Source organism: Malaclemys terrapin, chromosome 13 (genome assembly GCF_027887155.1).
Source record: "Malaclemys terrapin pileata isolate rMalTer1 chromosome 13, rMalTer1.hap1, whole genome shotgun sequence".
NCBI lineage: Eukaryota > Metazoa > Chordata > Testudines > Emydidae > Malaclemys > Malaclemys terrapin.
In genome coordinates, this window is record NC_071517.1 from 22444507 (window position 1) to 22469545 (window position 25039).

The 25039-nt window shown below is 48.6% G+C and overlaps 1 protein-coding gene across 1 annotated transcript; it reads right to left on the minus strand.

The window, feature by feature from the left end:
- Nucleotides 1-609: 609 nt before the first annotated feature.
- Nucleotides 610-24640, minus strand: LOC128848239 (TBC1 domain family member 24-like). Its single transcript, XM_054048105.1, has 7 exons — nt 24403-24640; nt 19085-20120; nt 17188-17346; nt 10210-10273; nt 9094-9189; nt 6702-6984; nt 610-4813 (listed from the first exon to the last, which is right to left on the minus strand). The coding sequence occupies exons 1-7, from the start codon at nt 24539-24541 to the stop codon at nt 4668-4670; spliced, it is 1923 nt and encodes a 640-aa protein (XP_053904080.1). The 5' UTR covers nt 24542-24640; the 3' UTR covers nt 610-4667.
- Nucleotides 24641-25039: the final 399 nt, after the last annotated feature.

A 25039-nucleotide genomic window follows, 5' to 3' on the forward strand; every position in this document is an offset into this window, starting at 1 on the left:
AGGCTGTCAGTAAGGGGATTACAGAATGACAGTTGTGCTGGTAGTATATTTGTGATGTGATTATCTGTCCCCTGGAGAATGAAATGAGATCCACCATCTCATTTCACATAGGTCACCAAGAAGCAGCAAAGTTCTGGCTCTGCTGACCTGAGCTGTAGTCAAGTAACAGTACAACAGAGATGAAGGATGATCCAATGGTTAGGGCACTAGCCTAGAACTTGGGAGTATTGATTTAAATTCCCTGCTGTGCCACATACTTCCATTGTGACCTTGGGCAAGTGTCTTAGCCTCTCTGTTCTTCATCTGTACAATGGGGATAATAGCACTGCCCTATCTCATAGAGTTGCAGTGTGGATAAATACATTAAAAGACTGTGAAGTGCTCAGATATTATGGTAATGGGGGGGCCATATAAGTACCTTAGGTAAATGAAAGATCTCTTTATATCCCACTGCCAAGCCTTTGAGTCACCCAGCCCTCACTGCTTTATGATTTTTTTCCTTTCATTGTTTTGAATTTTATACAGCAAGAGAATAAAAGTGCAAAGAAGAAAGTAAAATAATAAACACATTTTAAAAGTGACAAAGACCACTCTGCAGATCATGGGGACTGAATGTAATAATCACCCTGATAATTTATTGTGATTTACAGCTGAAATCAGCAGATAGCTTGGGTATGCAGCACATACAGTATCACAAAGGTTGACAGGCTTTGCTGTTGCATCAAAGACAAATAATGTGGCCTCAAGTCTCAAGTGTTTTAGATACTTTGGATGAGACCCAGTTCCCCTTTACAATCAAATACTCTAAATCTTGATCCAGGCAATACACAAAGGCATAGCAAAGATGGACTGATAAGTAAGAAGAATTTTGAGCTCGGAGGGGGGGGTCAGGATTTCTATAGAGGCAGCAAACTCAGCCCCTGGAAAAGAATGGAGTCTGATGGGAAACCTGATGGGAGACAGGCTGGGCTGGTATGCGGCCTTTGAAAGAGGGAAACACTAGGAAAATCATAGCAGAACTCAAATGTAAAAAAAGAGTTTCTCAGCCAGAGGCACGGCATGAAGTAACACCACTGATCTTTATGCCTCACTTTTATAACTGTCAGATCTTATGAGATGACAAAATAGGAAGCTTGTAGGAAAAAGGTGAGCCATAGGAATATAAGAACAGCCATATTGGGTCAGACAAAAGGTCCATACAGCCCAGTATCCTGTCTACCAACAGTGACCAATGCCAGGTGTCCCAGAGGGAGTGAACCTAACAGGTAATGATCAAGTGATCTCTCTCCTGCCATCCATCTGCACCCTCTGGCAAACAGAGGCTAGGGACACCATTCCTTACCCATCCTGGCTAATAGCCATTAATTTGGACTTAATCTCCATGAATTTATCTAGTTCTCTTTTAAACCCTGTTATAGTCCTAGCCTTCACAACTTACTCAGGCAAGGAGTTCCACAGGTTGACTGTGTGCTGTGTGAAGAAGAACTTCCTTTTATTTGTTTTAAACCTGCTGCCCATTAATTTCATTTGGTGGCCCCTAGTTCTTATATTATGGGAACTAGTAAATAACTTTTCCTTATTCACTTTCTCCACACCACTCATGATTTTATATACCTCTATCATATCCCTCCTTAGTCTCCTCTTTTCCAAGCTGAAAAGTCCTAGCCTCTCTAATTTCTCCTCATATGGGACCCGTTCCAAACCCCTAATCATTTTAGTTGCCCTTCTCTGAACCTTTTCTAATGCCAGTATATCTTTTTTGAGATGAGGAGACCACATCTGTATGCAGTATTCAAGATGTGGGCGTACCATGGATTTATATAAGGGCAATAAGATATTCCCCGTCTTATTCTCTATCCCTTTTTGAATGATTCCTAACATCCTGTTTGCTTTTTTGACTGCCGCTGTACACTGCATGGACATCTTCAGAGAACTATCCATGATGACTCTAAGATCTCTTTCCTGATCAGTTGTCGCTAAATTAGCCCCCATCATATTGTATGTATAGTTGGGGTTATTTTTTCCAATGTGCATTACTTTACATTTATCCACATTAAATTTCATTTGCCATTTTGTTGACCAATCACTTAGTTTTGTGAGATCTTTTTGAAGCTCTTCACAGTCTCCTTTGGTCTTAACTATCTTGAGCAGTTTAGTATCATCTGCAAACTTTGCCACCTCACTGTTTACCCCTTTCTCCAGATCATTTATGAATAAGTTGAATAGGATTGGTCCTAGAACTGACTCTTGGGGAACACCACTAGTTACCCCTCTCCATTCTGAAAATTTACCATTTATTCCTACCCTTTGATCCCTGTCTTTTAACCAGTTCTCAATCCATGAAAGGATCTTCCCTCTTATCCCATGACAACTTAATTTATGTAAGAGCCTTTGGTGAGGGACCTTGTCAAAGGCTTTCTGGAAATCTAGGTACACTATATCCACTGGATTCCCCTTTTCCACATTTGTTGACCCCTTCAAAGAACTCTTATAGATTGGTAAGACATGATTTCCCTTTACAGAAACCATGTTGACTTTTGCCCAACAATTTATGTTGTTCTACATGTCTGACAATTTTGTTCTTTACTATTGTTTCAATTAATTTGCCCGGTACTGATATTAGACTTACCGGTCTGTAATTGCTGGGATCATCTCTAGAGCCCTTTTTAAATATTGGCGTTACATTAGCTATCTTCCAGTCTTTGAAATATGCGATGGCATCCGCAAAAGGACCTGCTCAGAACATCTACACACATTGCTTCGTCTGAAACACTGAGGTCCTGAGTCCATTCTGTTCCTCCAGTTTAAAATTTGTCACGTTCAGTGGAGTTATACTAGCATAAAACTGATGAGAGGGAGTGGAGATTCAAGCCCCATCATATCTTTTATCTTACAAGATGCATTCCGAAGAATAGAGGTAATTGCTAATTATTCACATGGCTGCATAGCTGAGTAGTGTGTGAGTTTGCTATTATTCCCTCTTCTTGTCTCATAGCATTTCTGGGACTGCTTCCCTTGGAGGTATTGATTACTTCTGCTCTGAATAGCTGGAGAAAATGAACACAAGAAAAATCAGACTGTAAATGGGAAAATGTATTTGGACTTTGAATACGTTTTCCTTCTGCAAGCTAAATGGTTTACACATAGGTTCCAAAACCCATTAAGTGTATTTATCCTACCTGTCAGCACGTATATGTTAATATTTCATCTTTCCTCATGATGGGTCTACTATTATCGTGATGTTGATAACTATGAGATGTTAGATTAGACTGTTAGATGTGTTAACCATTTAGATTCTTGCAACTACCATCCTAAGCCTTTTCTCTGAATACACATTTTCATGTGAATATAAACATCACAATGTGGGGGGGTTTACAATAAGATATTATGCTGGTCAGCCTTTGATGGCAATAAATGATATAGCTGCGGATTTCCATATTTTTAGATGAATTTAGTGCTGTGATTGACAGTCCTGGGAATTGAAGCGCTCTCTTTATCCACAAAACAGGTGCATGGCAGGGCGCTTTCTTGGACTGGCCCATTGACATGTTGCAACTCTGATCTTGAGAGCCATACCTCATGGAGTGAGAAGGTAATTCTGTTCCTATGACAAACCTTTTACTGAAGTGTCATATTATGGAAAACGTTGAGAGGTCTGAAGCCTGTAGAGATGGTAGGGAAGGGATGGTATTGTTCCCTCTAGGGAACCTCCTGATCCCCACAGTTCTCCGAGCTTTTCATACCAAAGGCCCACTGTGATCTGCTGTTGTCCTGCATTACCTGTCCATTCAAGAAGCAGATCACCTGCCTGCATTCATGTGTAGTGCAAATGCACAACTACGAAGTTATACTTATTCAGGCTGGAGTAGAGCCTAGTGGGTATTTGAGGACACCTGCAATTTATCCTGATGGGTTTCATTTTAAGAGATGTTACAGAAAATTAATGGGCACAGCTCTGATGGTAACTATCTGGCAACTTCCATTGCTAACAATGGTAGCTGTACATGAAAGATGCTTGTATTATGTTATACGAGGACTAACAGGTGTCACTTCTAATAGTGACTGTTGATCCTCAAAGATGATATAGGTTCCGCTCATGGTTATAAGAACCATTTTGGGCTTGGAACCAGGATGGAGATCTTGTAAATTACAGGTCAATCTTCCCAGCAAGATTCATAGCCCAGTGCTGGATATCATGAGGTTTGTGGTATTTCTACTTCAAAGTGAAGCCAAGAACATAGAGAGATAAGAAAACTGGTAGAATCCAGTCTGCTCCCTCCCAAAAATTAACTCAGCTTTTTCAAACCTCAGAAAGTTTGGGGTTTGGTTTGATTTTTGTGTGAAGGTTCTGGACCTTTGTTATTAATGATTATTAAACATTTATAGTATGGCAGTGCCCATAATATAACGCTGCCTTGTGGCACTTTGTTTTCCTCATCCATGGCCATCCCAGTACATTATGACAGAGAGGAAAGATATGGAGAATGGCTAACAGCAGTGAGGTTCAGAGCCGTAAGAGAAATCCATGTGTGGACTCCCTCCATTAGAGTCAGGCATCTGTGTGTCATCTGATGGCAACTGGCTCATCACCAGCCATGGTGTCCTGTGTAGTGGAGAGGAATCTCTCAATCTTTAATATGGTGCAGGGAGCGGCGATTTCACGGTGATTAGGCATTTCGAAAGCCCCAGGCTTCCAGGAGCTGCACCTGGAAGTTCTCTTGACAGAGAGGAGGGTTGTCAAATGTCTCGCAGTGCTCCGTTCTCCCATAGTAGAGGTCAGCATCAATGTACAGAGCTTGGCCTCCACCACCACCTGCAAAACAAGGTCAGACACTATTGGGGACCTGCTGTCACCAGGTTAATGGGCAAATGGAGAGATCGGCCTGTCTGATAAGAACTCTAACCATACCACTTATCAGTGACGATGCATAACTTTTGATGGTGGTGGGGGGGCACAATTTAAAGGTTCGGGGGGGGGGGCACGTGACCACCTCATGCATCGCTTCTGGGCTGAGGAGCAGCAGCAGAACCAGGAGCACCAGGGCAGCGGCGAGCAAGGGCCTCAGGGAGGATCTCATGGCAGCTGGGCTCTGCGGGCAGGGGCCCGCTCCACGGGGCTGGCTGGTGCTGGACTCCTTTGGGGGAAAGGCAAAAGCACATCAGGGGTACAGCTGGGAGCTATGCCAGGGGAGCCCGGCTGTGCAGAGGTGGCCTGGCTCAGGGAGAAGGGCAGAGAGAACTGCTGAGCAGCCAGCCAACACCCCCTGGCTCCTAAAGCGTGGACAGCCAGGGGCCCAAGTGGTCCAGGCGGCTCCCACCAGCTTCTGATCCGCCGGCTCCTGGCAGGAGGCAGGCAATGGTATTCAAACTGGGGGGCACCCCCCCCCAGTTTGAAAACCTCTGTGCTAAATGGAAGGCAGAAATCTGGGGGACACACGTGACTCTGCATGGCCTTCCCCCCCCCACACCCACCCCAAAGTCACCTCGACCATTTAAGTCTCAGCTGCTACAGCTTTATTTCTCCTTGACCATTCTGTACAGCTGGAGATGGGAGAGACCTGGGTCTGCTATGGTCAGGGTGACCAGACATCCCAATTTTAGGGGCTTTGTCTTATATAGGCAACAATCCCTCCTCCCCCCCAAAAAAGTGTCCTGATTTTTCACACGTGCTATCTGGTCACCTTTTATATGGTCCACTGCCGTTTATGCTAAACTGGAAGTCGTCTCTCTCTCATACAGTAGCTTCTGTAAGAGTTACCTCATGGGGAAGCTGACAGTACAGGCAGTACAAGGGATTGCCTGAGTAGCCCAGTCTAAATTATTAAACTGGGTGGAGACTCGGCAAAACATAATCTTGAATTCACAGACACCATATTTGGCCTCAGTTTCACTCCTACGTCTGATTGCAAGGGCAATGAAACATTAATGCTGCATTCGGCATGCACTCCAATTTAAGAAGCATTACTTTTGGTGCCCAACATGCTGTAAGGTACAGGCTAGTGTGTCTGCAGCAGACTGCCCCCTGGTGGCTGGCCTTCATAGCATAAATGTCTTACTGCTGCTAACAGCTCATGGAGATTCTTCTGTAGCTGAAGTGATAGATGCCTGTCTTATGGAGACAGCAAGCCTCATGCATCCTTGGTATAAGTATGCTGAAGTCATGTGGAGTTGCATAAGGCACAAAACTCCTGGGTTTAATCCCCAATGCTCTAAGTGTATGATGTAGCTAATGGCGCAGTCAGGAATCGTTACAAAGTCACTGATGGAATTTTTACATTCACGTCTTCCTGCTGCTTTACGTACAAAATACAAAGGGCTAAGCTGCAGCTGGCACTTGTGCGGGGTGTTCCAGACCGTACGCTCACACACAAGTACCAGACACCACTGCAGTCCCTGTGCTTCCCCAAGTGCAGCCACTGCTCCATAATAGCAACCAGGAGGGTGCAAATCATGCAAAGGAGGGATCTACTCTGCCCCATGCATGCCACATCAGCCAGTAGTGCTAGCCAGCCATGGAGAGGAGATCAGGCTGCAGCATCCTAAGGGATGGTTTAGCATGTACCTTCCCGCTGTGCTCTCAGGAGCAAAGTGGTGCAGGAGCTTTCTGAGGGCTGTGTGTAGATTACAGTCTGGCTCACAGTGCTTTGGGGCAGTGCTCTCTCTTGGGAGTGTATGCAGGTGTGTAATGGTAGCATAGTTACCGATAATGATTCCTTCCCGAGTCCCGGACATGAACATGGAGGCTGTTTTCGAAGGCAGGAGGAAGTGTCTGATTGCCAGGTATGGGGAGAGGCGACCTTTAGCCCTCTGCAACACGGGCACAGTCAGATGGTTTGAACTGGCTAAGTGGCCACCGGGAGGAGATGTGCTGAGGACAGGGGAGGCGGGAGAAGGAAGGCGCTGGCGTGGGGAGCGCGGCACTGCTTTGGTCAGCTCTGGTTTCTTGATGAACACCCACTCATATCTCTCCATTTCAGGACGTACCTTTAAAACAAAGGCAATACATGGGCAGCATAGCCTTCCAAATCCTTCTGCTATGGATGATGTCCTGTGGGGTGGTTTGGTTGGCTGCTCAGGTGGATATTAGAGGTAGGTCCATCAGCGGTGGCTGGTCATTAGGGCTTACTAGTGCTAAACTCCACCAATAATGTCACTACAGTGTAGGGTAGTTGTGGTACCACTGGGAGGATCTCCTGGTTGGGCTGGAAGGACTCCAGCTTTGGAGGGAAGTGGGGCAGCTAACAGTTCATGATACTACATGGTTTTGTCTGATTGTTCTATAGGGTCTTACTGTCTGAATATGAGGTTAATTCAAGAGGAGGCTGACTGCACATAGGCAGGAAAGTGTACTATGACTTCAGATAGCCACCCATTTGCCAACACTTAAGGGATGATGCAAAAGCCATTCCCACTGGTGGTCTTCCTCCCATCCCCTGCTGAGCTCACCAGACCAGTTTGTCAAGGGGACAGGAGTCCGAGTCTGGGAAATTGAGATGAAGGACTTCTGGCTGGATTAAAAGACTCTCTCTAGGGAGGGGAGACAGTTGCTGCTGAAAAGCTGTTCTCACACACAGAGACCCCCAGTGGAGAGTTGAAGAAGCAATGGCAGTGTTTGTTCTCTGGGGGCCTCCGGCCCCGGCAAAGCTCTGTTCTGGGACTGGGAACAATTGGGGTGCCAGGAGAGGCTCAGGGAAGCAGTGGGTGACTCCCTCCAGAGCTGGTCCTGTCCCCCACCTTCCCCTGCCTGTGCTCAGATCCTGCTCCCAGCTGGGCGCTCTGCTGTCCTGGCAGTCCAGTTACTCAGCTGTGGCTCTGCCCTGAGCTCCCAGCAGCTGGCTCCCCTCCCTGCTCCCGGGCTGCAGCATCCCTGAGCAGACCCACATCTGAGTCTGCTCCCTGATCCCCTCTGCCTGGCCAGGAGAGAGAAAAGGGCCAGAGACACCAGCAAGGGCCTACTGCTTGGCTCACTGGGCATCAGCTGTTCCTTCCTGTTCCCTGCTGGGGGCGCCACTGTAAAGACAGTCCTGCTATCTGGCTGCAGCTGGCTCCAGGCTCCTGGCAGTTCCAGCTCTTGCACTCCCTGGCTGCCAGGTGGCTGGCCCCTTTCACGCCCAGCTACAGGGTGTCCTCCAGGGTGGGGGCTCAGAGGCAGATCAGCGTGGGAATACTGAGCCTTGGGTGGAGCTACAGCTGGGTAATGGGGCCATCCTTACAGCAGAGCCCCCAGCAGGAGCAAGAAGGAGTAGTGGACACCTGGCAGGCCAAATGGAAAGCCCTCATGGGCCAATCTGAGCTTCAGGGTCCCCCGCTGCCTCGGAGCCCTCCGTGGTTGCGTGGTTTGCAGTGGCCTAGCACCGCCACTGTGAAGAAGCTAGACTGTCCTCGGCTCCCATCACAGGGGGCTGGGCTCCAGGAAGATAGACATGCCTGCAGATCTTTTGTTCTCTGATGGTCCCTTTTCTCTCGTTATGTTTTATTCCTACTGTTAAGATTAAACCGACCTGTGTTTTAAGAAGGCTGCTCTGGTGTAAGCAGATTTTCTGGTAACTATATACCCCACGAAGCAAAGCTCCCAAAGGGAAGAACTGCAGGCACTGAACCCAGGCAGACCTGCTGGGAAAGGCTGATAGCCCAGGGCTGGTCTGAGGCTGTGAGAATTCCGCCCCAGGAGAGGTAAAGGCACGAGGGCTGACACCTGTGGGGATGCAGAGAGACCAGAGAGGGGTCAGAGGTGCTGCTAACACTGTAACTATGACAGAGTACCACTGAGGGTCTCCTGGTTTGGCAGGAGCCTGCTGCAGCTCCAACAGGCTACACTGCACCTTACACTGCAGGGTTTATTGCACCGAGAAGCATGGACTAGACTCGGGATAGTGGAATGGAGACGAAACTGAGCTGGATGGATCTAACCTGACATAGGGATTTCTGTGTTCCCCTGCATTCTCTTCTATCAAGACTGAGGAGCACTGGTGAATTGTCTCTAGTACCTGCCTGCTGTGCTATCTGAATTCTACAAGGGGTAACAAAAACCTCAAGCAACCTTTAAGATATACAAACCATAAACAAGATACACCAGGAAACAGTCAGACTTACGCTGAAAACAAAGCATTCCCCTGTTCCAAAGAAGCTGGACGTTCCCCCACTCTTTTTCCTTTCATTCCAGTCAGAAGAGAGGAACGCACCACACACCTTGAAGGAGAGAGTAAGAAGAACAGTTTGGAGTTCATGACTCAGTCCAGCAGGAAAAGCATTACGAAGAGTGAATCCTGAAAATGACAGGCTGGCGAGCAGGGGTGAGGGCGGGGGTGGTAAAAGTAAATTTACACACACATTCCTTTGAGTACCTTGATGTGGGAATTTCGAGAGCAGCAGATCAGAGCTGAGGTCCCCTGTGTGGCTCTGAGGGCAGCATTTCCCCCAAAAGTGCAATTCTATACATAGGAAACTAAGGCTATATCTACACTGTGCGCCTTACAACGGCACGGCTGTACCGCTGCAGCCATGTTGTTGTAAGGGGCAGTAACTTCGTTGATGGGAGTGCAGCTCCCACCCACAAAGTGCTGTCCACACTGGCGCTTTTTGTAACTACAATTTTTGTCGTTCGGGGGGGGGGGGGGTTTACACCCATGAGCAACAAAAGTTTTAGCGACAAAAGTGCCAGTGTAGACAGAGCCTAAGTAAAAATGGTCCCTTCTCACTCACCTGATCTGCCCCATATGTGGATCCAGGGCCACTACTTTAGTTTTAGCGACTAATATAAATTTTAAATCTTATTAGCCCTGCAGGGCCAGCTCACCTATAGGAGAGGGGGATGGAATCTCTTCCTCCTTGTACACCTTCAGTGGGGTGGGTTACAAAGTTCCAATCAGTACTGTCGGTGCAAATCCACAGAAGGCAATGGGACAGCCCAGTTATTCCAGTATAACTATCCCGATTCCCGAATAAGTGTGAACACAAGAACAGCGATACTGGGTCAGACCAAAGACCCACCTAGCCCAGAATCCTGTCTTCCGACAGTGGCCAATCCCAGGTGCACCAGAGGGAATGAACTGAACAGGTAATCAAGCAATCCATCCCTGGTCGCCCATTCCTAGCTTCTGTTTACCAAAGCTGGTGCAGCATATGGCTACCCTCCTATGCATTTCTCCCCAGACCAATCAGAAGCTGGGACACACTCACAGTGCTCTTCAGTGTTTGGGAAATACTTACTTCCCCCTGGGTCGTTTTTATGAGCAGTACTGTTGGTTCGTAACCTTCACAGCATGAGTAAAACCTGCAGGTGACAACAAAGAAAGTGTATCAGTTTGAGTTTGAAACTGATGAGAGAGAGAGATGTGCTTTGGCAGCTTACCCTAGGGTTACTGGGTAGAGAGCCCAGCAGGTTGGCACATTCCTCGTCACTGGCCTTTGCAAAGTGTGATATAAATATAATACACCCAGCACATGGTTGTGGCCTAACATTTCCTTCTAAGTGCTTCTTTGCCTGACTCCTTCATGATTGTGACAGGGTCACTCCTGGCCTCGCAAAAAACACTGCTGGGTCCCAGATCAGGTGCAAAAGACTAAAGGATTTTACCTGGCTGTCGCTCCCTTCAGGCAGGGCCCCACCTGCAGCTGTCTTACCCAGCAACAACAGACTAGTCTCTGTGAGCCCCTGTGAATGTGACGGTGGCTCTCTCACCATAGAGAGATGCCTCATTCCTGTGCCAGTAATGCCATCTGTATCTCTGCATGGTGATATAATTCAGGTGATTACATCTCCTGCTGTAGGACATCAGCTGGTCCTGAGAAGGGTTCAGGGGGAATTTCCCCCTCCTGCACTATCAGCTAGGTGTGTCATAGGGTTTTTCACATTCTTTTCAAGTATCAGCTATTGGGCATTGCTGGAGGTAGGGTGTTGGATGAGATGGACCTGAGGTGATACAGAAAGTCTACCTGCAGAGATTCTTGATCATTGGCACAGTATTAAACTGATCCTTGGGGTTAGGGATCAGAAGCAATTTCTGTTAGGGCAGATTGGCAGGACCATGGGGTTGGGGGAGTTCACCTTCTTCTAGAGCACTGAGCCAGAGTCCCTTGTTAGCTCCTTGCCACAGGGGTGTTAGGTATCAGTGGCCCTCTGCCATTCTGCATTTGTTGCTCCATCACATGTATGGGCAGGACTTCCTAGAGAGCCACCATCGCCGTCACATTCACAGGGGCTCACAGAGATGGGGCTACAGACCCTGCAGGGGAGTTAAACAGTCCCTTGTCATTCCACTATCTGGCCCCTTGATGTGGCAGCAAATTGGATGTGATGTGTCCAGCCCCTCCCCAAAGTGCTCTGGGTCCCAGCAGTTTGCTTGCTTTCCCAGCAGTGTTGATTATGGTGGCTGTCAGCCTGCAGTTTCCCTGCCATTTGGTTTCCCTTCCCCAGTAACCGGATTTCCCTTCCGAGCCATGTCTGATGCCCTCTCCTCCCCACCTCCGGCTGCCTGTCCTGTTTACACTGTAGGAAAATAGGAGAGCATTTTATCCTGCACAGCTGCCTGGAGGTGAAGGCTCCTCCCTCTGCAGTGGAGTGGTCAGCAAGAGGGAGCTCGGTCTGTATGTAGAATTGCACCTTTCACCTCAAAGCATTTTACACCCATTCATTGTCATCCCCATTTCTCAGCTGTGGAAACAGCCACAGACTGATTAAGGTCACAAATGGATAGTATCAGAGCCAGGAACAGAGTCCTGGCTTTGGAAGCCCTCACCACAGCATGTAGCTGGCGGAGCAAGGGTTTCAGTTCAGGAGAGAAGAACAAGAGAGCCTCTTTGCCAGCTGGCCTGGAAGGAGAGAGAGACAGAGAAGTAAAGCAGCCAGAGGAGGAAGGGAGAGAGCAGCAAGGAAGGAGGGGGTTGCAGAGTGCTTACGCGAGCCTCTAGATCAGGAGCCATTTTCATGAACTGCAAGATAAGGTAGCAAGGACCTCTGGTCCTGGAATTGCTGGGCCCAGCACACATGATGGCACTTTAGATCCGTAAGAGTTACTGATGACCAGGGTTGCATTGATGGATACAGACTTTGAATTGATGTGTTCTAGCGCCTTCTGTACAGCGTGATTCCAGATGAGTTGCCCCGCCCCCTTTCTCCAAGGCCACGGCCCCATTCGTAGACGGTCCTTCCTTACATTTTTCCCATCACTTCCTCTCTGTGGGTTGCAGCTTGTGTAATTCCCTGTCTGGCTTTTACAGGGGTTTCCATTGCTAGCCTGGAGGTGGTGGTGGTATATTGTGGGGGATTAGGCACCCTTGCTTTACACTACTAGCATTTACAACCCAAGGGCTTTACTCATCCTCGACAGAACCCATGTGATTTAGCTTGTACGGAAGCACTTGGCCCAGGATCTCTTTGGTTCGGGGTTCAGAGAACCTGTTTCAAATACAGCAAGCCACAGCAACCTGTAAAAGATTGAGGAAAACAATAGCTGCTCTATTGTTATGTTAAACAGCCTGCCTGTGCAAACTCATAAAGGGGGAGTGGCAGAAGCAGTTCATCATTTAGCTCCAGCAACTTGTGTGTTGGTGTAGTAACTGAGGAAGTCGCCATATTATGGATATGCTAAAGCCATAAGTTTTGCTCAGCGAAGCAGGTAATTGTTCAGTTAAATCCAGACATAAAATCTCACCAAGCATCCTTACCTCGATTCTCAGGCTTCATCTCAGAATGAAAAGACTGAACTGTGCTTGTGCCCCTTGAGCGCCCGTTGGGCCAGATTCTGCCCTGTGTTTTCCTCAGGTCTGGAGGCTTTAGGCCACCTTGGGACTGTCGGGATTCCAGCACATCCCCAGTGTAAGTCAGAGCGGCTGCACTGCCGCACAGGATCTCCATAGCATGAAGCACTACGTGAGAGGATCCACAGGTCTGTCTGGAACCTCAGGCCTGCTGGTTCCTGCCATGTCTATGCTGCCACCCAACAGCTCTGGCAAAGTGGGGAATGGCAGCCTGTGAGCCCTACGGGTTCAAGCACCACTGGATGTCCTGTCCAAGCAGGTCCTGACTGATGGACACATTCCCTGATTGGCCCAGGTGCATTATTTAAGGCCTAGGGAAAACACCTGGAGGCTGCCTGTCTGTGGTGGATCCATGGCTTGCTGCTGAAAACAGATTCTGTTATGCAATCCAGATACCTTGCCTGGTTCCTGCCCCTGCCCCGATACCTGGCCTCACTCCTGCTCCCCTGCTTCACTCTTGATGCCTCGCCCTGCCTCGATTCCACTGATGCTACTTCATCTGACTCGCTTGGCCTTGACCTGATGCAGCTTGTGGACCTCAACTCTGACCCGATCCTAGAGCATGACACGGGTATGGATTGCTGCTTCTGGCCTTGACCCTCTAGACTGATCTTGGACCATGTTATCAAGTCCCCTCCAACCCAGGCTCTGGCCTTGACCTGTGCCCCCATAGCTGTGGTCCTGACACTACATATACTTCCCTTCCATGCCCCCAGCATGCCCTCCCTGCTGGGATTAGCGAGGGTGGGTGGCAGAGGACCAATTATGTTGGCCCTGCACTACTCCTGCATCCACTGAAGTCTTCCCCAGCCCCTTGCGTGTTGTTTGCAGCCTGGGAACAGGCACCGGAGTGGGAGCCAGAACCAACCCATTGCCATCATTCAAGGGCTCATTTAGGAGCACAGTATCAGCTCCATGTCTGTATGCTGACACAGAGAGCCTCCCCTCCCTTTTGATTTGGCTGACTGATCTAAACACTAAAGGAGCAGCGAGCGCACTGTAGAACATGTTAATTCCATTTAAGCAGGGTTTTGGTCGAGAGCATAAAAATAGCACCTGCTGGAAAGGGAGGGATATAAAATCAGGGCCTGACTCTGATTTTACAGCCATTCTGCTCTGGTGTAACCCCATTCGATCCAGTTTACCCCACGCTAACCAAGATCAGAATAAAAGGCCGGATCCTGCTGAGATCAGTGGCCAAACTCTCCAATGCCAGAGGGCCACAGTTTGCTTTTTGTCTAAACTGTGAAACCTGCATAAATAAATAATTTCACAATCACCCCTTGCTACATGCAGTTAAGAAGAAGCATGGCCTTTTTGTAGCAAACACTTAAGGGAAAGGAAAGAGGAGTAAAAAAGGAGCAGTACGTGCCTTAAGATACTAGAGGAACCTCGTCAAGGTTGCTAAATATACAATATATTCTACTTTAGCTGCCCTGTGTTGAGTAGCAAGCGTGGCCTGATTGTCTAAAATGAGACAAGGGTTGCTAATGAAAGTGGCATCTCGGTTTTAGCTGAAGCAAATGTACCAACATGAGTGTTTGCCCATCTCATGTAATTATTCTTTGGTTTCTTTTATCCAAAGAAGTCTTTAAATGCCCTTTTATCCAATGCCCCCCACCACCTTCCCACCCCCCCAAAAATCAACAAAAAACAAAACCCAAGTCCAGAAGCCCTGCACTTGTGAGCAGCCCGGGCAGGAATCCCAAATGTGGTGCCGTAGCCCAGCACTCAGGACTTGGGTTTGATGGGGTCCTCAATCAGGGAGCCCCACAATCTGCTGCAAAACTGGCTCTGAATGCTGTGATCTGGGAAGCAGCGGAAGGTAACCTAAGATGCCTACCCATACTGCAATGTGCTGTGATTGACGCTGTGTAGATGCATGGGGTGGGTGTTTCAAAAGCATTCCACACTGTCCTAACTCCAAGTCAATGGGAGTACTGACATCAGAAGAGTTAGGTCAGCATTGAATGCTTCTGAAAATCTCACCCATGGCTTCAAATGCAGTGTGGGGTGCACCGGTGCAGGCCCTAATGCAATGTGACTTCACACACTTATGGTTGGTTTAGCTAAGTCAGTGTCAGCTCTCCTGGGGCAACTCTTGTGTCTACACAAGCCCCAGAGTGGAGCGGAGGGGGAATCATAGGATTAGAAGGGACCGTAAGGGTCATCTAGTCTAAGATTATTCTAAGGAAGACGATTATTTTTGGAAGGGGGGCAGTAACTGAAGATCTTTGGAGGAAGAAGGACTGGAAGATGTGGGAGGATATAAAATCATGAGAAAGAAAGGAAGAAAGACTAGGTTAAATGAAGTCAATGTTGTTTGCAAGCACTCAGTAATGACAGGATCAGTAAGTCCTGTGCCTATCTAGCACTTGTAGTGCAGCTACTGCTATTAGCTGGTCCCTTTGGCAATCTCAGTCTGGGCTTGGCTGCCCCAGTGTTTTACATTCTCTTCTGCCCTGGAGAAGGCACCTCTGGGAACCAGGAACACATAGGAACTGCCTTTTATTATGAAGCATTGTGGGGACAGGAGCTGTGCCCTGTCTGCAAGCTGACATTCCAGCCCGACTCCCTGCCATGCATTGAAGGCTGCTGCCTTCGCATCCTGTGCTGCAGGCGCCCTCTCTTGTTCTTAGGACACGCTGCAGCTGCACAAGCCAAGGGGAGGGAAAGCAAGTTCTGAGCCTGGCAGAGAAATGTGAGCAGGAGCCCAGAGGGGACGATCAGTGCCTGGGCACTGGCTGTCACTGGAATGAAAGGAGGGGTTGGAAATCCTCATTCACAAGCCCATTACAATTGATGGGAAGAGTCCCAGGGGCTCCACTACCTGTTGGATCGGGGTTGGGGAACCCGTGTAACGCTCAAATATTTGCTAATTTTCAAACTGGAGAGGTGATGGTGAAGTTCACCAATTGCCATTTGCTCTGTGCTGCTTCCATAAGATGGATCAGAGAGCAGGAGCAATGTCTGACTGCCTGTCTGTCTGTCCAGGCATTTACACCCTGCTCGTCACTGTGGTCACTGCGTGTCTGGTCCTCTAACACTGCCAGCTAAGGAGGGCTCAGCAGAAGCCACAGCCACATGAAGTAAACAGCGGTTTGGAGTATGAGACTTTACTTCCTCTGGTGGAAGGATGGAGGGGGCAGAACACAGACTGGGGATTGCTGTGCCCAGTACATGCTTGCTCAGGGGAGAAGGAGCAGGACAGGCTTGTTCCCAAGGTTCATACTTAAACTCCAAGGGCAAAAGGAGCTTTTATTCCTTATACATGGACTCACAGCTCCAGACACATCCCCTGTTAATATGCCTCAACCTTGACCTAGAGGGACCATCTCTAGAGAGAGAGAACTGAGTTCAGTCTTCATGACCCATTCAGTCCTTGGCCTGTCCCCAGCAAGGATGATAGTGATGGTGGTTTTGTGCTGTAGACACCTGTCCCCAATGGATTGGACTGAGACCCACCAAACTCATTGCACGTCAGGTAAAACAGCCATCGAACGGAATATGTGGGTTTAAGATTTAGAAAGGAGGGACTCTACAGAAACCTTTGTCAAGCTATCTATGCCATGGGCCTCAGGGAAGTTCATCCAACAGACCATCTGTCTTAGGAACCTGCTCAGATATTATTTCCTTTCCTTGGCTAAACATATTGGGCCAGATCCTCCACTGGTGTAAATCAGTGTAGTGCCATTGACGTTGATGGGTGTAGTGGGGTGGACGCCCGCTCCTGCCCTGAGGGGCTTGAAATCAGCCCTGAAAGAGGGCTGCAGCTCTAAAAGCTGGGCTGATTGGGGAAGCGGCCACAGCTGGGCCACACCCCAATCAGGCCACAGCTGTCCTGTATAAAAAGGCTGGGAGCCAGGAGCTCAAAAGTTTCTCTCTGCCTTCAGAGAGAGAGGGGCCTGGCTGCTAGGAAGCTCAGGGTGCCTAGAAGTGAGGCAGGGCTGGGGAGCTCCAGGCTGGCAATTCCTCAGGCTGCAGGACCTTGTCCAAGGCCCTATAGAGGCACTGGGTTGCAGAGAGAGGCAGCAGGTCCAGACCCAACCTTGCCTATGTTGAGTGGCTGACACTGCAGTCTGCCCTAGGGGGCAAGTTGGTGACTGGCAGTAGCCTATGACTGAGGTGAGGTGGGGATAGGGGACGGGGGGTTCCCTGGGGAGGGGAGACCCTGAGACTGAGGGGGATATTGCCAGGGGGCAGCACCCCAGATAAAGGGGCACCGGGGTCCTGTGAGGGACACAGGGCCAGCGGCAAGGCGGATTACCGGCTTGCAGAGGGTGCTTCAAGGCTGGCAGAGCTGATTCCCTGAGATGACCAGCAGGAGGTGCCGCAGGGGTGAGTCCGCACTGCTACAAAGGGGCTATGCCTATTTATATCACCTAAGGATCTGGTCCATTATCTCTAATTTTGCAGTTGTCCCTGTACCTTTGCAGGCTGTATCCGTTTTCTGAGGTGGAGAATAACAGGACAGGTGGGAATAGGGAGAATCTCTCAGGAATCCAGGACCACACAATGCGCATCTCCTGAGCAGTTACGATGGCGGAGCTGAAATTCAGCATGTCTACTGCCAGGTGGAACAGCTGCCTGTGGGAGGGAGGAAAGATTTCAGAGGTGCAGAGCTACCTTTGCTTCTGGTAGTTCAAGACCATGGTGTATCTAAAAAATGGCAGACACAGGCACTTATTAAGTTATAACCTAGTCCCCAGTGCTTCAGCTTTTCTTGTCATTTAGATTGGAAACTCCCTGTTATTAATAAATTAATATTGCAATAGCTGCTGGGAGCCCCAATCTTGGGCCTCGTTGTGCTAGGTCCTGCAAAGGAGCCGAGGCTGTCTCACCATCTGTTTGCCCAGCACCTACCACAATAGGGTCCTGATCCTGACTGGAGCCCTTGCGTGCTGCTGCAGTCTTAACTATTAACAGTAATCAACCAAAATGCTCATCAATGTAGTAGCAGATGATTGTGCATGGGGGCTGAGGGCAGCATTGACAGACTTCGGTGGGGTCCCAAGCCAGGCAGAAGGGATGGCTAGGGTGACCAGATGTCCCAGCTTTATAGCCCCGATATTTGGGGCTTTGTCTTAAATAGATGCTTATTATCCCCCACCCCCATCCTGATTTTCACACTTGTTATCTGGTCACCCTCAGGATGGCACTGGCAGGTTGGGTATAAGATGCATCAACTGGTCTGTGTGGGTCACCAGCTGGAATAGCAGAGTGCTGCAGGTCAGGCTGAGAAGCCTTGGCAGAGCTGTATGTGTTTGTCATCGCACATACTAGGCACCAATGTCCTTAGCCCTTCACTGATATTAGTACAGTGCATGCTGGTTAAATAGGAGACACTTTCACAGGAAATGTACTTGATTGGGGACATCTCCCAGGCATGCACATAGTTGGGAGGTGGGGGGTAACAGAGGGGGCATTGCTAATTTGCCCCCTCAAACTGCAAGCCTTGGCACCTGTGGAATTTGTGCCTCCCTCCCCCATATGTGGCCCTATTGGCCTGACTGAAGCTACTCCCCGCCAAAATAGATGCTAAACTACACCTATGCTCCCAGGGAACTTATTTAAGTGCCATTTTACTTAATAGCCGTGACTGCTGCTTGACGGCCATGGTGGTTCTGTTTAATAGGGACACCGTCCGTTGATTTTGTGGTGCTTAGTTACCTCGTGAGTTTCGGATTCATTGTGGTGCTCTGTGTTTGCTTCCCTAAGAGCCATTCTCAGTCTCTCCATAGCTGTGTAACATCACAGGGTGTGTGACTTGCCTCACAACTGCCTGTTCCTGTCTGCTCCTTCCATGCCAAACATGCTCACTGGGCTGCCCCTTGTAGCTGTCCCAGTCAAGCTTAGTTCCTTTCTCAGTGCAGATGGCATTTCTTTCTGACTCCATACTCCAGCCCTCCATTATGGCGGGCTCTGAAAGTCCCCAAACACCAGCATTACTGTTAAAAATGTGGTTTCTGCTCATCAGGTATTCTAGTTAACAAGGCCTGCAAGTAAGTGTGTGTGTGTCCCAATTCAGCAATTTCTCCTTTATTTAATTTCTTTCCCTTCATCAAAAAAAGAAGGGAACCAGCGAGTACTGCTGTTTTCTGAGTGCCACTTGTCCCTCATGCAGTTAGTTACTCCAGGGACAATTTGTCTCTGAGGCAGCTGCACAGATTGCATTGGAGAGAGGAATTAATTTGGCCCAATTTGTATAATTTCTGTTCATTCCCATTCTCTCTCAAGCATTTGTATGGCCATCTCTCCCCAGGTGGAGTTTGTAGTAGCAGTGGGGAACATCACGTGGCTATGCTGGTGAATGAATCAGTCTTACCTGCGCTGCACCACAGTTACACCTTTCTCCGCTAGCGCTTTCCTGTTGGCCATCTGAAGAAGCCAGATTTCCTTGCGGGAGAACAGCCGAATACTAAAGGCTCTCTCCAGCAGCTTGTCAGCAGTCATGTGTTCCCTAATGTTCTGCATGAAAGCCTTCAAATCTCCTTTGACATTGGTCACTTCCAGTTCTCCGGAGGTCATCGAGAGCCTGTGTTGCCTCAGCAAGGCCAGAGCAATCCGGTAGAGGACTTTCTGTCCCTCCAGCAGGTACACATCAAGTACGCGGATAGCGTAATCAAATGGAAGGTCCCCAAATATCCACTCCAGCCATTCAGAATAGACCTCAAAGACATTCTCAGAGGTGCTGGCTATTAATCTGTGGGCTGCTGGGCAGTGCTTCTTGGCCAGATCCCCAAAAGTCATACAGGAGGCCTGGTGGGCCAGGAAGGACTGGTCTATGTAGCTGGTATGGGAGTCATTACAAGCGATGAGGCGAGAGACATTCTCAAAGCATTGAGCTTCATCTTCACTGTAGTGCAGCAGCAGGGCCACGATAGCGGGGAGGATTGGGCTGTAGGTGATGTCGGGGAAGAGGTTGCCAAGGCAGATGAGTATTTTCTTCACGGCGGTTACACCTTCCATAGTCAGGCAGTAAGTGGGCATCCTGCACCCTCCAAGGAATTCAGGCAAGGGGTGGGAGCTCACACTCTGCTTTCCAAACAGCCTGCTTGCGACATCCCTGTAAACCAGAGCGTCGGGGGTCACAAGCCGGCACGGGATGTGCTGGATGATCTGCTGGTAAGTCCGAGCTCTTAATGCATGGTTGGTAGCCCAATGGCCTTCTCTTGCCAGCTTTTTCAGCTCTTTGCTGGTTTGGGTGAGACTCTGACTGTGAGCGCTTGGCTGCTGATCCAACTCTGGCATCTTATCCCAATCCACATACTGTCCACAGCCCACGCAAGAGGATGCATCGATGTCCCAAGTCTCAGCCTCCGAGATGATCAGCACTGGGACTTGAGGAGAATCAGCTGGCCCTATAGAACAAAGACAAGGCGGGTGAGGTAATATCTGTTATTGGACCAACTTCTGTTGGTGAAAGAGACAAGCTTTTGCACTTACACAGAGCTCTTCCATAGAACAGACACTTTATTCAACACAATTCATCACCATCTGCCAGAGTGCTTAATTCTGTCTGACAGCTGCAGCTAAGTCTTGAGTCAACCTATTTGTATTTAAATAGCAAGAACATGTTTCTGCCCAAAACAGGAAGTTCTTGTATTGGGTTTGGAGAACTAGAGCAGTTCTCATCATCTTCACCTTTTCACAGGTGCTCTTTTACTGAACTGCCTGAACCAACATAATTGATTAATATCCCACTGAAATAATGGCCTCTTCCTGAATAAACACGATACAGAAAGAACCTGGCGCTGGGGGTACCTGGTGCCTTTTTAGCAGCATGCCAGGTGTTCTACCTAGATGTACCTGGCACCTTTAGCAGCATGGCAGGTATATTAAAATCTTAATTAAAAAAAAAACTTAATATTTTAAGTCTCAAACTCTGACTTTGAGGCAATTAACAATTTGTGCCACTCAGGGGTAAATCAAACTTGGTGTGTATATGGGATGGACTGGCTGGGCCATAGAACAGGACAATAGGCTACAAGTTCAGACCACAGTGGATATACCTCATTCCTGTTGCAGACTCTGTACCACTCAGAGACACTAACTGCTTCCTCTCCAGTTCCCTCTCCCCACTCTCCTCTTCATGTGTCTGGTGAATGGCTGTATTTTTATCTGGTGGGGAATTGTGCCTTGTTGGGCAAAAATGCACTACCAGACAGTTCAGGATGCTTTGAGCCTCTCAAGCAGACTGGACCAGTCCATCCCTTGCTTATGTTACTGGAGATGAATTGAATTAAGGCCATGTGGCTTCTGGATCCAAATCGCAATGCTGCTGACTTAAAGGCAAGCAATAGCAAAGGAGTGCAAACAATAGGCTGTACAGCTTGCTCAAACCAGGCAGGTGATCCCTTCAGAGTTAGGGGCCTGGCTGCTGGTCCCCAAAGAGAGTCTGTTCTTGGATAATGCTTGAGTAAGTGTGAAAGAAATGTTAGTCCTCGTCCTTCTGCAATCTGTCTCTCACCCCACACTCTCCTTCCTGCCTTCTTAGCAGGACTTGCTCCGTTCCACAGAGCAGTGGGAGTCTGCATACAGCTTTGCTGGGGAGATGGGGTGGCAGAGAGGACCCTACTTATCCACCATCTATTTCCCCCCCAGTGCAGTGGGAGCAGGGCATTGGCAGCCAGAGCCACTGCAATCCTGAGACTGTTGTGGCAGCTGCTGAAGTCGCTGTGGTGTCACTCATGGTTTGGGGGAGGATTCTGTCCCTCCCCATAGCACTTGGCTTCCCTTCCCAGCTCGGGTCTGTGTAATCAGGCTCTGAGCTGGGGGCAGGATTCACCACCAAAGGTGCATGCTTTGGGCCGTGTGCCCCCACTGGAACTCTGGAAAGAGCCTGCTCTAGAGCCGTAGGAGCATTGCACCACAATCAAATATAACAGGCAGCAGGTGCCTCCTGCCAGGCTCCTTTTTAGCAGCCAGGAGGCACAGGTTACTGGGCCCCATTGATTCCCCAACAATGGCAGCTCAACCACATGCTCTAGAGTTTTCATTCAGCTTGTTAGTCTTTATTGTTGACTGAGCGTTGTCAGTCAGCCCGGTGCCATGCAGGGTCATGTACACCCCTCTGCCAGCATCAATGGAGCTGAGTGAAACCCACCAAAAACCTGCTAGGGGGCCAAACTCTATTGCCTGCTCCCCGTCCCCCTAAATCCCACAGAAGCCCATGAAAAGTGTCCTCCTGCCTTGTAGGTACCCTGACACCCTGCTACGAATCTCTGAATTACTGGCATCTAGAAGTCACTGTCCTACTCTGAGGCTGGAAACTCCTGCCCACTGCTTCCAGGCACTTCAGGAGAGAATATGCAGGGGCAGAGGCTGCTGGAAAAGGAGCCCTTCTCTGCCCCTACTCAGGTATGTTGTTGTTTGGTTCACTGTTTACTGCTTACACACAGCAGGCAGCATTTTGTAAACCTGGTGTCTGTTCATGAGTTTGTCTGTGGTGGGTTTTTTCTCCCCACTGGAGCCAGCCTGAGCCTCAGTTTGAACACATCACCAAGATCTTGGGGGAAACTCCTCATGTTAGAAAGGAAGCCCCTTGTTTCCACCCTCCCTGCTACAGGTCTCAAATCCACATGGGTCTGGCTTTGCACTGGAGTCTGTGTATTAGCCAAAAGAGGGGAAAAGCCACCGTAGGCAGGGAACTCTCTCTGGATCACTCATCTGAGGAGATCCCCACGTGTTCTTTATTTCAGCAAGTTTATACAGTGTCTATCTGTTTATCCTAAGGCTGAGACTGGCTAAACTCTAGCACCTCGGAGAAGAACCTTGTGAAGTATTTCCCCTAGAGCTGTAAGAGAGCTCAACTACAGCCTCTTTATGATGGGGATGTTAATGGGCTCCAGGTGGATGAATTTCACTAGCAATTTATTAATTGCAAGGATATAGTTGATTAGCAGAACAAATTAATTCTCTACTTGCACTGGCTGGGCCCAGCGTTGGCAGGGAAGTCTTTGGGATGGAATGTACTGCATTCACCAAGTGTGTTCTGGATGTGCTGCTTTCAGACTGTGTATGTGTATAGCTAGTGTACAAGGCTACCACCTCCCACTCCAGTCCAAATTGTACCCACTGTAGGTATTGCTGCTGTACTGATCAATCTCCCATGTAAACAGCCACTTGGACTTTGTGTGTGTGTGACAGTAGGTTCAGTGTGTGTGTGTGGGGGGGGACGACGGACACCTATTCTGAAGCAGAAACACAAATGGAAAAGTCGGATTTTAAAAAGTCGCTCCAGAGGAAACTTTGCCCTGGCCAAATCCACCCGAAGAATTAGCTGGCTTGCTGCCCTCGTGAGTAGTCAGCAATTTCCTTATTAATCTTACATATGTAGCTTGTGAATAATATACCAGGCCAATGGCAGCGTTTGCATTTCATAATGCACAAAAATGGTGACACTTGGTACAAACACACGCATGCAGGGGGAACAGCTGTCCCCAAGTATCAAGTCTCCCAGTGCATTCTGGGGGTGGGTTTTTCCATAGGGATTATATGCATGGCTGCTATACACTACAATATCAGCGCAAAGCAAACTTTGCTATAATGCTACTCAAAAGCAGGCACTGGTTGTTTGGGTGGATGATAGATTTTCTAATGTTTACCTTGCAGGACATCTACAGTAGCACAAGCCAGCATATAACCAGCATACATGGAGTAATGGCTTCCACTGAAAATGGGACTCAATCTATGATGTAATTTGAGTTTGGGGTCCTTACAACAGAGGGAGTATAACCGAAGGCAGGCAGTAATTTTAGGAGCAGGATATATTCAGCTCACAAGTTTTATTTTGCTCCAATATATCTACATTCAAGGACAAACTAATGGCGGGAAGCTCCAGAAGGACTTTCATGAGACCAGACGCTTCTGGATCACTACTACTTCCCCATTCTCAGATGGTCAGGAAAATAGATGACTATTTCAGCCCTAATCACTGGCCAGAAACCCTGACGTGCAGTGACAAGAGGAAATGGAAATTTGGGGACCACTAACCAGGCTTCAGTGGGGGCAGCATGGGCAGTTGTAGTGCAAGGTTCCTCATCCTATTGCACCCCATCGTTCCCGGCAATATGCCCCATCCAAGACCTGGGACAAGGGAGAGTTCAGTCTGTGTGGTCTGCTCAACCTTTGGCATCCTTGGGGGCAGTGAGAGCAGAGTGCGAGAGGCTGTTGTGTTGATTTTGATTATACGGAGGCCTACCAACTCATTTCACACACATCACTGAGCAACTGTCTGATGATAGCCAGTTTTCTGTCTCTGTCAGTATAGATCCAAACCAGGGACCTACAGTTGCAAAGCCCTGTCTCCCATTAGCAATCCCTTGAGCCATCCAGTCCCTTAGTTCTCATTTGGGTCAGACTAGTTTACCCATACCTGTTATAAAAGATCTCTGCTTGCTTTTAGCCTCCTAGCCGTGAAGCATATCCTTCAAAGCACCAGCATGTCTCTAGAAAGCCAGCATTGCATCAAAACATGGCAGAGCACTAGAGCGGGGTTAGCTAGGCCTAGCAGACCTCACACATAATGCAGCACTTGCCTGGTTAAAAGAGATCAAATGCATCCTTTTTGTACCAGTTCTCTACCAGCTGCTGTATTTGCCTGTCTAGAAGGACGCGGCTCCCTCTCACGAGTGGCCTTACCTTGTGTGGCTTCCATATCACCTCCACCAGAGCTCACCAGGGCCGAGTAGGACCTGCTCCTCTTTCCCAGCTGATCCAAAGGGAAATCTTCTGCAGCACCCCTCGGGGAGCCAGGGAGGCCCAGCCCAACCTGTAACATCTCTCCGGGATTATGTGTGAAATTATAATTCACCTAGCAAGCAGCTTCCGCTGGGCTCCACTCCCACACTGAATTTATTGCACATGAGTCCTTGTAGGGTTAGCACCCCCCCACCAACACTTATTTGATGTAAACAATACAAGGGGTGGAGCTGTTAAAAAGCTCCACCAGCCCCTTCCTAGCCCAGACCTTGTGGCTAGTGACAGGATGGGAGGTAAATAAGCAATAGGGAGAGATAGTGATCGAAACAGCAACAGGATCATTAAACCCACTCATTTTTTCCCCCAAGGGCAAATTTTATTTTCTTGTTCTTCAATTTATTCCTTACTTCTGTTTCACAAGAAAATTAGAGCCGTGTGCCAAACAGAGACAAGGTGGTGGGAGGGGGATTTCTCAATGTGTGTCCTCTAGTGACGATCTGTCCTTGAACTGATGAAACATAAACACAAAAAAATAATTTCCAGCCGCTTCCTGCTGGACTGTTTGGTTCTTGCTGAA

Bases quoted from the DNA above. Each gene is read 5' to 3' on its own strand.
- LOC128848239 (XM_054048105.1), bottom strand. From the start codon at position 24,541: ATGTTACAGGTTGGGCTGGGCCTCCCTGGCTCCCCGAGGGGTGCTGCA. The intron at 10,274-17,187 runs GTACAGGGACAA...TGTCACCTGCAG, and splicing joins AACGGATACAGCCTGCAAAG to GTTTTACTCATGCTGTGAAG. The intron at 6,985-9,093 runs GTAAGTCTGACT...TTTGTTTTAAAG, and splicing joins GGGAATGCTTTGTTTTCAGC to GTACGTCCTGAAATGGAGAG.